The following is a 12558-nucleotide window of genomic DNA, read 5'->3' on the forward strand; positions in this document are numbered from 1 at the left end:
TTAATAACTTCAAGGCGAGTGTCCCATGGTGTTCAGTAAGCTGTTAATGTTCATGCCTCCATAACTGAGTTTGTGTTTCCTGTTAAATATAATTCATCTACAAAAAAAGGTAATTTATCTGTGGTTCCTGATTACAGAAAAAAAATATTTGAGGCTGCACCTAGTCTGTGGTATAGAATAACATTTTGCAGTACACAAGTACACAAGATATACCAAGTGACATGATATTAGAAGCAGGAAGCACATTCAGTGTCCTTTTGCTGTGAACATAAGATCCACTTTGCAGTGTAGTGTTCTGCAGCACGGCATCCTCAGATTAATTCACTCCCATGTGTTTTCAGAAAATAACCCATTACTCGTGATCTTATTTTGCAGCACAGGGGGAATTTACAAAGTTAAATTAACTAGAAGACCGAGTTAGGCTAGACAAATCTCAGAACTCGACTGGTATCTCCCTGATAAGATTTAAAAAGTCTAAACTCGAGAGTCGTATTTGGCCCCCTGGGTAAGAAAGTTGACTGTTCAGTCAGATACGTCCCCAAGGCAGCTGTGTTCAATAAGAGGCAATCAACAGCAGATGAATGGCTGTCATCCTGTGAGATATTCTTTTCAGCTGGCATCCATTATACATCAAAATCTATCCACACATCTTCTGGAACAGAACAAAGTGTCAGCAATGATAAAGGATTCGGCTGCAGGAAAAGCAGAAAATCTTGGCTAGCGGTTCCCTTTTTTATTTTGCAGGAGCGTGGCCAATGCTGAAGTTATCTGTCACTCTGTTTGGGGTTTTTATAATACAAGCCTACAGTGCAATAGATACTGAAGTGGTCAAATAAACTACTGCATCCAAACAGAAGCGGGCTGATTATGTCAAATGTTTTAACAAGTAACAGATGTTGTCTCTTTCCCAAAGTAGTTTTTTTTATTTTGTTTTCCGGTAGTGCAAAATTTAGTCTTAAATGTAACTGCCATGTGCAAGTTAAAAAGGCAATGTGTAATACTGTTTGACGGGATAAACTTGCAACTCTAAATGTGGCAGCTATTAGAGCATTAACAAAAGGGATCCAAAGACACCTGCCAGGTATCAAACAGTAAATAAGTTGGCTAATATTCTCATAGAGAGGAACCACATTCAAAAACTAAAAACTGGTCTAGACTAAGAATGCATTCACAGTACTTAAATATAGCCTCCCTGCAAAAATGGGAAACAAATTAATTCCAAATGATCTTTATGAATTAGGTTGACATTAATTGCATCGGCGCCTGCTTTTGATTAAACCCACGGGTTACAAAAGTCACAGTGACTGTAACACAGTGATGTATTGCAAAATGAAGAAAACATACACGTTTAATTACACTGTTAATTCCTATTGCGCTCTGCATCTTTAAGTATGCACTTAAAACAAAACTTTAACAAGCGCAGATACTGCCGGGGAAACACTATACACGTTAAATGCAGGTACAGTCTAGGCGTTGAATGTTTAGAATTGAAAGGCACTCGACGGATTTGTAAGTGTACAGTCATTGCTACTTATTGGTTCTGATTGGAAACTTATTTTTTAAAGGGTAACTTTAAATCGAAAGGCTCCAGTCTTCTTCGTGTTCATACTTATCAATTAAACTGGTACTAAATCTCACTCTCACTCACTCACTGTTGCTAGGTGGCAGTAAACACTTGCTTATACTAAATTGGCTTCCAGCTGTACATTTGTCAATGGTGACACTTTTCAACAGCTTGTCTGAAGATCCATTTGTCCACATTCATCCCAGTTTATGAGCACAATGTATGCACCAGGTTTTTTACAGATAAGCATCCATCACACTGTGCCTGTCTTAAAGCAGATGGACTCCTTTTGATCTATTTTTTTCTCACAAAGTCAGCCTGACCTTTTCAGGAAGTTTTTCTTGTGTAGACTCTGTACTGGACAGCATGGGGTTGTGTTGAATCATAGGAGACACAGCGACTGGAAGGAAGGCACCGCCAATCTCTCCTATGAGTCACATGGACACACCCATGATTCAAGCAAGCAGGAAGAGACAAAGCAAATGCTATGCATGGTACTATTTATTAAATTAAATAGTTAACCTTTCAATTCCAGAAGGGATAAGGAAGTCTGTTACTTTCAGTGTTATTTTGTATCATGTATGCGTATCTACAACATACCTCCCAGAATAGTTTAATGGAGCCAGGCAGCTTGATATGTTCATTGTTTGCGAGGATAAACGATCCTGTGACGAAAAATGCAAAGCAAGTCATTTACAGTTTCAGTTTTCCAATTACCAGGTTTCTTACTTGTTACTACAAAGAAGAGATAATACACTTGACAGTCTATTACGTAAAAACGAATGAATCTCACAATAGAAGCCATGGTTAAAACATTCAATCACAGCAACATATATCGTTCCCTGCAATTAACACTCAAACTGTGATCAGTTGTACACTACTACTTTAACAACTGTGTTAAAAAAAAAAAAACATAATTGATAACTGCGAATTGGGGAATGAAGTGAATTACAGTTATGAACTGCTATATACAACAGGAATATTAATTATCGCTCAGCTGAAGAGCTTTCAAAGTGATTATATGAAAGTGAACATACAAGGTGATAGTAACCACCATTAATTACAGGCACAGCTTTGTGCTTAGCAGAACATCTGGCTTGTGATCATCTAAGTCTCATGGCTGCTTTTACAAGGACTGTCATCCTGCAGGTGTTTATGGCAAGGAGCAAATAGCATTCTTGGGCCAGTGGATTATTATTCGGATAATGATCGGGCAGACAGCCCCACTCACCATTGCTGCTGAGAACTGCCTGCATGTGCTCCATCTGCTGTGCATCAATCTAGACCAACAAAACAAAACAGCATATGCTGATGTGTGAATAAGGAAGAGAAAGCAGATCAAGTTGTCAACTTTCTGTCCTTTGATGCAAAAAATATATAAAAATAGTTTTTTTTTAAAAACATTAGACAAATCAGCAATACGTTTGTGACCTAACTAGGGTAGCATGATAACTTTTCCTAATCTAACGCTGGAATAATAAATGTGCCTGTAGTGATACAAACACTGATGGACAAACATGATGCTATTTTGTTAATACAATTTCTTCAAAATGCTCAATTATAAGGTAGATAAGAAATTAAGTCGATTTGACAAATGTTTCAGCTCAAGAAGGGGCCAGCCGAAATGTCTACTTCACTTTTTTCTTATATAAAAAAAAAAGCAGCACTGTAGATTTATAGGATATTTAAAATGCAAGCTTACAGAGATATACAGTACCTCAATAATGCATGACACTATAAAACATTTCTGTCATGTGTTTATTGAAGCTCTGCCAGCATTGAATTGCATGTTTGTGATGAAGTGGTCGCTATGGAATGCACGTCTATATTTATCATACATCTCAGGTCATAAACGACTGTGGGAATAGAAAGCTGACGAGAATATGAATATGATATTTATCCAACCCACTTGTCCATCGAGGTGAACTGTCTTCACAGTTCCAGTAATCTCTTTGGAATCATCAGGGAGCTGAAGCCAGTACCGTCTCAATAGCTTTGGAAGCAAACCATCCATCCATCTAATAAAGACACAAATTGAAATAAAACAGTGCACAAGGGTACGGGAAGAATGTGGTTTATATAACTTTGGCTTGCAATCCAATATTGCTGGACATAATTAGATTCTTAAGCTCATAACCAGGGATGCTATTTTGCAATATTTTTCTGCGGTTAAAATAAAATGCTATAATTGAGTTTCTCTAGATAACCAAAAAATAAGTTTGGATAACAATGAACACAGGGTGTGTTCCGTTATACACCTACACATCAACCGGTTTTATTGGACATGTATGCTTATGTAAACAACATTTCTACAACAGTTCCTTAAGTTTTATGAATATAGCCCTCATTAACTTGCAGGTAAATGTCTAATTATCAAACTTAAAAACAGGTAAGCTTTATGAATAAACCATTCACCCTGACTGTGGGTCTGTGTACCCCAATAGCTGTTGAGATTCCAGAGCTCTGATGAACACAGTCTGCACAGCCATGCCCGTCCCCTTCTCCCTCACAGATTGAAGGTACGTCCGTATGCATTCACTCTTTCCACATCCTGCTGGCCCCACGATAGCCGTCTGAACAAAAGTGGTATTACATCCAATCAGAACTGCAGTATTGCAAGATACACACTGCTGTTAAACCGTCTTATTTTACAGCAAAGTGGATTATTTAGAGTGGAATGTTTGAATATGTACATGGAGCAGGCAATTAGCAGAATAAAGAGATTAGACACTAATGTAACATAATCTTCCAGTGCATTATTCTTGATAATGCATTCCCGTTCTAAGAATATTGCTTTAAAGCCATCTATTTTTTATTATTTTTGTATTAGCAATAGCAAATAACTACAGGATTGTAAAACTTTGGCTAGTCTGCAGTCATGGTGTGGATGTCTTACAGTTTGATAGGTTTGCACAAGTTGAGCCAACTGGAAGACTCGAGAGATGAACTTGTCATCAGCACACAGCTGCCTTTGTGTAGCTGCCTTTGCAATGGCCTCGTTCTCTTCATCCAGTGCTCCTTTTACACTGCTGAGCTCCAGCATTAGAGAAGGGTTCTCCACACTGCCCAGCGACACAGGTTCTGCAAATTTAGCTGAAATGAGTAACAGACAACAAAAAATCTGCATTTACATATATTTCTACTAGGTGCACTTCATTTTACTAACTTTAAGGAAATGCAATCAAATACATTCAGTAATAAATCCCAATGCAAATTTTTGATGCCTTTTCAAGATGTTCATAAATGTACAAATTAAACTGCTGTCAATTTATTTAGGTGGCACTGTGGCTTCAAAAACAGAATGGGAGTTGTAAAGGTACTGACAAGGTGAATCAGAAAAGATATGCTACGTAACTGTAACCCTAAAGTTATCAACTGTTAACGCATCTGCACATTCGAAATAAATACGTTTTTGAAAATATCAATCTGCTTTACTCATATTGTACCTCTGTGATTCTCTAGCAGGGTCGTTTGCACAGGCAAGGTCACATTCGGCCAGAGCGTGCCTGCTACTGAACAAACGAGCTTCAGTTTATCTCCTGTCAGCTGGGGGAGCAAGCAATGATGGAGTGCAGCAACCAGCACTCGATCCTCCAGACCACCGTCCCCTTCAGCATGCAAGCCCTTCGTTTCGTTTGGACCTAAAAAAAAATCCACCATCGTAAGTTGTGTCAACGTGGTGCCTGGATTGGCTTTCTATAACACTCAAATGCAATGCAAATGAAATATAGAATCAATTCTTTACAATACATTTGCAACTCGACCATACTTTTTTTGAGTTCAGTTCCAATGAAAATGTGTTTGATGGATGAAAATTTGTTAAGGGTCCAGTTGCAATATCCAATGCAGACGCTTCTCTCAGCAAATGCCGTTCCATCAACTAAATCATCCATTATGAAGAGCAAAGAAAAGCATACGATTTAACAGAAGACTGATCTAAACACCATCACCCCTTAAAACACTAAGCTATGACCCTCTCTCGCATATTATGGATTGTTGATTACCATGCACTATTAGATGTTTGCTTTTCAAAACCTTGGTTCTCAAACTTCAATCATTAAAGTGGACTTATTTAGGCCTGCCACTGTTCAGATCAATTGAACAGACTGTGTAAATTTGTAGAATTAATATAACAGAAGCCTTTAATTGGTAATTAATTGGCACCCTAGAACTTGGCACAACCAGCAAGATAGACAAAGAGATTTTATGTTATCTTTAGCTTCTGATATATATATATAAAAAAAAAATGTCATTTGCACTGAAAAGTTGAAGCTGTCTCTTTTAACTGGAGCCATAAAATATCCAGGATGCGTCTAGCTCACTTGGAAAATTGGAAATGTCAGGCTCTAGTTAGCAATTCAAATGACCTAAGTGGTAATTATGCCCTTTTCATATTTCAAACATGATGCACTGCATCAAAGCTGACACTGATGCCCTGTGTTTTAATAACCAGGCCTTGGAAATACATGTTTGAAATGATATGAAAATGTAGCAGCAAGAGATTAATAGCAGTTCTCAGTAGAGGAAAGAGCTTTTTCTAGACAGTCTATAATTTATAAAAATGCTTGTGTGATTGCAACACCGCTTTAGGGAGAAGCTGAATTACATTATCACTCACAAGCCCATAATCAGTTCTGTCAGTAAAAGACGCAATATGAGGAATGAGGAGGAAAGAAAGATTGTTATAAAGCCCTTCGGAATAATATACGACGCTCTATCTTTTGTAAAATGATGCTTCAAGCAGCAGTTGAAAATGGGCACTTGTTCATTTGGAGATTGTATTGCTTGGGGTAAGATGTCTACAGTGTAACCTTCTAGAGCACGTTTACCATAAGCAGTGCATTACCATCAGCAAAAGAAACAATATTTTATCAAGTGCTGCTACAGCAAAAGGAATGGAGCACCTATATGTGGTGGAGGTTGTGCACTTTGTACTTTCAAGATGGGCTTCTTTTAACTAAAGATAAGTGGGTTTTTTTTGGTTAAGATTTTCATAATGCAACATACTTACGGCTTGAACTTTTCGGTTTTTATTTTCCAAATCTCTACCTACCTTTAAATGATAATTAGTCATTGTTAAGCTGTCTCTGCATCCTAATGAAGAGAAAACTCCTAATTAAAGACTATGTTTGTCTTTGCTACAAATCAAGGAGATTAAATGACGGACTTGCTATCAGTGAACACTCTACTGGGTATTTGATGCTGAAAAGAAAAGCTGTCAGGACAACTCTGTTAAACAAGTGAAAATAACTAAAGCACAATGATAAACCAGGCGACTGCAAGAACGAAATGCAATTAGGAGCAGCGATGAGCAATTAACAAAACCTGCTTGAAATCAAAATTAAGCACAACAAAATCAGGTTCAGCCAAGATATGAAGGTAAAAACTAGTGACCTTGTTTTGTAATGAACAGCTTTTTTCTGAGTTTAATTAGGAAACAGAATCGGCTCAAAATAAGTTTAAAGTGAGGTCATTAGATCAAAAATATACTCTATTAATAATTGAAAGAAAAAATACAATCGCCTTTATTATGTGGGTTCTTTAGGCAGCAATAATGCAAGGAATATTATATATTTATACTGCCATTTGTAACCTTAATAGATTTGTACCTTATTTTATTTATTTATTTATTTTGGGAGGGTTTGGTTTGACATTTTGGTGTGAATAATAAGCACAGAAGCATGTTCTCATCCTATTATAAGCTTCACCCCACTTTGCAACCTGCTAGCCATTATTTCACTATGGTGTAAACTGCTACAGTATGCATATGTGTTGTACTGTAAATGGCAATACTTACTCTGGATGGCTTCTTGCTTAATCTGCATATCACACAACAGACTGCCTGCTTTATGAATTAAATGTCTTATACTCGACAGCGTTGCAAAGCTCTTTGCTGTGAAGAAGAAAGTATATTTCAGACGGCAGATCAGTAAATCAGTGCCTATAGCCACAAGAAGCCCCGTCAAATCTAGATACCCCCAATGGAGGGTGCAGAATTACAAAATAAAGAAAACTGAGCTAAATAAGGCTTACTCATCACATGTTCAGTACTTGGCACCGACAAGACAATGTGTAATATAACATTCTGATGCAAGTATTTTAACTGGAAGCAAGCAATCTAGATTGGAGCTTTCACATACTGTTGGATCACACTTCTAAAAGGGACGAGCCCCAGTTTAATTTGATTCAGAAACATGACAGCAAAGATACATTCTTGGAAATTCAACAGATGCTAAACAGCTTTCTTTTTAGCAGGCCGGTCAAGCCGCTAAATAAAAATGCAGATGGTCTGCTATCTGTATACTAACTGTAAAACTTGCCTGATTAACTATGATTGTAAGCCTTGTACAGTTCCTGCTTGAACAGATTCTCTGTGCAGGAGCACACAGTGGGCAGAACGTACTCTGCACTTTCCTTAACAAAGCATCTCGCACATTTTAATTTAAAAGGGTGACCATAAATCTCTAAACACAAATAATGCTTGTGAGGAAATGTTTAACGATATTGGTAACTAACTCTGTGTTAAGGTTCTTTAAATTTCAAGAGCTGCTATTCTGTTACAGTTGCCTGCCACAAGCACATAATGCGTCTTTAAATTACTAAGCGCCAGCGCCATCCAGAGTACTACTGTGGATTGCCAGCAAAACAAAAGGAAACTCCACCAAAAGAGCCAGATCACTAGACGTTGCTGGCTCTTGCATCTAAAAAGACACGTTGGCTGATCTAGGCTAAGTTAAATGAATATATGGTACGCAATTAGAACTGAAGAGCAACTCCAGAACTCTGGTGAAAGCATTTTAGCACAGAATTATCAAAAAATTAAAAATAAAAAGCAATTGAAATAAGAACCAGGCAGGATGACTACAAATGTCATATAACAGTTACAGGGACAGTAATATATATATATATTATATATATATATAATATATATATATATATATATGAATAAGACATTTTAAGCTACTTGCTCTTACATAAAAAGGCAAGCAAATCACACATGATCAATTCATATTTAAATAATGAAACCATGATACTTCAAGGTTATACAGCAAGGGTAATAGAATGTGCTAAACTAATTCATTGACAAGTAACTACACCTTTCAGTGTTAACAATATCATACTTGCGTATTGTTCTGAAGTTTTAACAGGAGAATGTAATGAATTATGATTTCCAAATGCATCCTGTTTACAGCTTGATGTATGCTCACCGTTCCCACAATGCCCGGAGCAAACTGATACTGCAGACATCTTTGAACAGGCCTCAAGCAGTGCCAGCAGCTTCCTCGCCTGCAATCCGGCTCCTGAAAACCCTGCAGATCCCCAAAAGAAACACTTTAGAAACAAAATATTAAAGAAATTAAAAAACTTGAAACAACACAGCGCAACATTTGTAACATTTGTAATCCCAACACCTATTTCACAAACAAAACAAACATGGCACTGTGTGATGCATCTCATTAGTTTTTCTGACCAATATTTAATATTGTTCTTTTTATTTACATTTGTTTTACTTTTGTAAGTGAGGATGAATACTCTCCACATCCTCTGTCTTCCTGCATTTGTTGATAACTGTTCCCCTGGCAACAGGAGGATTGTTTACCTTCGGTGTTACAAAAAATAAGGATACGAGACATGCAACCAAACTGCCGTTTACAAAAAGCTCCGTGAAACAGATAGGAATGAACAGTAGGGGGGTCATTCAGGACTGAGTCTGTTAAAGGGACACCTACCTGCTGTGAAAAGCAGAGTCTCCACAGAGAAGTGGAGGTCGGTGCTTGTTATGCTGACAATGCGAAAACGCCTGAGAAGGCTGTCTGGAATAGTGGCTGCAGGTGAGACATACCTGGGATAAAGTGCATTACCAGTCTGTTTCACAGGATCGCTACAAGAGAAGGAAAAAAAAAACATAATAATTACTTATAATAACATGATGCTAATTACACAGGCATGAATAATTGCATAACCCATTTTGCCTAAGCGATTAACGTGAATAATATGCAACTATCAGGATGGTATATGAGCATGTAGTAAATAGGTTTCTCAGTTTATTCAGTTAACATAAGTTATCGTGTCTGTAATTACCAATAAGTGCAAGGCAATCTATTCTATTCGTCAACATGTATACAGAACCTTTTAAATGAAATGTTATGCCGTCTTAACAGGTCAACAGAAACCATCCTGTTAAACCTGGCAATTAACCAAATGACTACAACATATAATCATTTGGTAAATGACTGTAACATATACCCAGTTACTGCAATTACAATGATAGTACACACATTTTACCTTTTAACAATAGCTAGACATCCACCCAATGGATTTAGTTTTATGTCACTGGACTGCACATGGACGACACCCTTCCCAGCCTGCATTGCATCCTGGATCTGCCCCAGCCAATGTGCCACCTCAGAGAGAATCAAGGGTCTCATCCGATCCATCCCATTCAAACAGACAAAGGCACCTAAACCCAACCAGAAAAAGACATTAGGCAACTAAAATGAAGGGTGTTTAACACAGAAGCGAATGGGAAGAGGACACAGTGTTCTTCCATCAAACTTATTGCGGAATTCTGGGATAAACGGGCTTCCCCCAAACCAGTGCTAACCAGGGTCTGTGAAACAACTCAAGTCAGAGTGAATGCTATGTATTTTTTACTATAGACTTGCCAGCCGATGCGACCCCTTTGCAGATATCTGTGAGTGTTTTGAGATCCATGGCTTCGGTGCAGTGGATGAAGTATAGAGCTCTCCCCAGAGCGAGACTCAGCTCCTTCATTGTGGTCTTCTTTCCAACGCTCTGCAAAACCACATAAAAAATACTCCTCAAAATATTGATCAGCTAACGGTACATCAGTACATCACAGTTGTTTGAGCTGCGTTTAAAGCAAAGAAACACTACAAACCTTAACCAATACTCTAACTAAAGTGGTTAAATGAACAATAAGAGGCACTGTCTACCAGTTTCTAAATGCACTAAAACCCAGATTATTGGGCATTAACTTGGCAGCTGACATTATGTGTACAGTAAATAACCTGACGGTGTTGTCCCCCAATAAGGATTCTATTGCTTCAGTGATTGTTAACTGTGTTGTATATTCTTACCTCAGGTCCCATGCAGAGTGCCCATGCCCCACTGCAGAGAGCAGAACTGAGACTAAGGAAGGTTCTTTCTGTCAGGGGAGTGATGAGGCTGCGCTCAGCTGACCCCTGGTATTCATAGCCATAGCCGAACTCACACTCGCCAACCTGCAATGCAACCACGAGGTCAAAACAAAAAACGCATCTTAATGCAGGGATTGAAATAAGACTCCTAGGGCATACTAGTTTGATTAACCACAATACATGTTGCTGAAGCCGACACCCTGGGATCCTTCAAGAAGCTGCTTGATGAGATTCTGGGATCAATAAGCTACTAACAACCAAACGAGCATGATGGGCCGAATGGCTTCCTCTCGTTTGTAAACTTTCTTATGTTCTTATGTTCTAATATTTATAAAACAAGCTCATACTAAACTCATAGTAAAACCAGGAATGGATCACACTGCTATGCAATTGGAGTCAAATTTCCATCCCTGTTAATATCAAAAAGTTATTATTATGTTTGAAGTAAACTTATTTCATCTGGGGTTTGTGACTGTGATTGCCAAAGCTGAATGAACTGGTAATATTCCAATTTGACGCGAAATGATAAGATTCTTGGCTTCTATTTATCATAGGTAGTCAGTTGATAGCAATAGATTTGACACTCAGAACTCTGTCAGCTGCAAAGCCAGTATTTTTTGTCTCATTTCCCTTGCTAGAACTCCTACATACAATCTGCCGATGGTAGCTTTGCAGAACAGGTTTTCTGTCGGAAAGGCAGCTTGAACGTTCGAACAACAGGATGCTGGCTGACAAGCCTACCCAGCACAAAGGTACCACAAAACCATACCTTTTGTACTGGGCGTATTTAGCAATCTTTCATACACTGATTTAAAAGAATCCCACTGACACACACACTCACAGAGTGCCCAATCGAATCCTCAAACAGTTTCGAATCTGTGCTCTAAGGATGCTGCTCTGGTATTTGCAGTCATTCAAAGAATAAAAAACAGAGGCTGCTTGGCATATTTAAACATTGGTTCTTTGCTAACAGTAATGAACCTGTTAATACATACCTTTAAAGAGATATCCATACCGTTCTCGTCGTACTGATAGTGAAAGAGTGCATTGGGTATGTTTGAACGGTCACCGATGGCACCAGATTTTATTTGCTCCAGTATTCTTTTAACTACGTCACGCTGCAAAATGAAGTATTACAATTATGAGGATCAGAAACTAAAAAACATGATGACATCGCTCCAGTAAATGACAGCACCGTGCTGCAATAGTATAGAACTGGGTTTAATAGATACATCTGAAACGTTGTTCATTTAGATAAACACTCCTCATAAACCTCCAAGTCTGCCTAGTGTAGCATGACACAAGCTTGACCTTTATGTAACAGGTATGTTGTTTAAGTGTAGAGATTGCAGAAGGGATACCTGGTAGGTTAACAGAAGAACATGATTGCTCAGTTTTTTAGTATGTCCTGATGTTGAGGGTTTTCTGATCTTTTTTTGACTGGAAACGTCACAGACGGGGGAACTATTCGTACTTCCAACTGACGGTGTGGATTTCATATCTATGAAGAAACAAAGATAAACTTTCTTTAAATTAAACTAAAATTACAGAACATGCCGCCAATAAGTGACTTTGTGTTTATTCTTAACTGTGTGTGGTTATTAGTCTTTACATGCGCATATATGAAATGTCCCACGTTCTTTACTAAAATTCAGTTAAAAGATTCTTTAAAGAATAATACATTACCTTTTATGCTACTTTCTTCATTTTCTACGAGGCCATCATGAAAAATGCAATGAATGTCCTTTTGCCGGTTTTGCTGCAATAACTTAGCTGTGCTTTGAATTGCTTCTGTCAACTTTGCATGATAATCCTTTCAATAAAACAAGAATA

General features: G+C 37.9%; 1 protein-coding gene across 1 annotated transcript in view; it reads right to left on the reverse strand.

The window, feature by feature from the left end:
* LOC121305067 (dynein heavy chain 17, axonemal-like) overlaps positions 1 to 12558 on the reverse strand; it is a 37574-nt gene that overhangs the window by 24390 nt on the left and 626 nt on the right. The window contains exons 2-16 of the mRNA XM_041236593.1: positions 12412 to 12538; positions 12087 to 12226; positions 11721 to 11843; positions 10666 to 10809; positions 10231 to 10360; positions 9851 to 10025; positions 9295 to 9446; positions 8773 to 8874; positions 7362 to 7457; positions 5011 to 5205; positions 4461 to 4657; positions 3980 to 4137; positions 3474 to 3582; positions 2796 to 2844; positions 2165 to 2229 (exon numbers count right to left, since the gene is read on the reverse strand). Of these exons, the coding sequence (XP_041092527.1) occupies positions 2165 to 2229; positions 2796 to 2844; positions 3474 to 3582; positions 3980 to 4137; positions 4461 to 4657; positions 5011 to 5205; positions 7362 to 7457; positions 8773 to 8874; positions 9295 to 9446; positions 9851 to 10025; positions 10231 to 10360; positions 10666 to 10809; positions 11721 to 11843; positions 12087 to 12224 (1833 nt within the window). The 5' untranslated portion in view covers positions 12225 to 12226; positions 12412 to 12538. The remainder of the gene's footprint in view (positions 1 to 2164; positions 2230 to 2795; positions 2845 to 3473; positions 3583 to 3979; positions 4138 to 4460; positions 4658 to 5010; positions 5206 to 7361; positions 7458 to 8772; positions 8875 to 9294; positions 9447 to 9850; positions 10026 to 10230; positions 10361 to 10665; positions 10810 to 11720; positions 11844 to 12086; positions 12227 to 12411; positions 12539 to 12558) is intronic.

Source organism: Polyodon spathula, chromosome 41 (assembly GCF_017654505.1).
Source record: "Polyodon spathula isolate WHYD16114869_AA chromosome 41, ASM1765450v1, whole genome shotgun sequence".
Lineage (NCBI taxonomy): Eukaryota > Metazoa > Chordata > Actinopteri > Acipenseriformes > Polyodontidae > Polyodon > Polyodon spathula.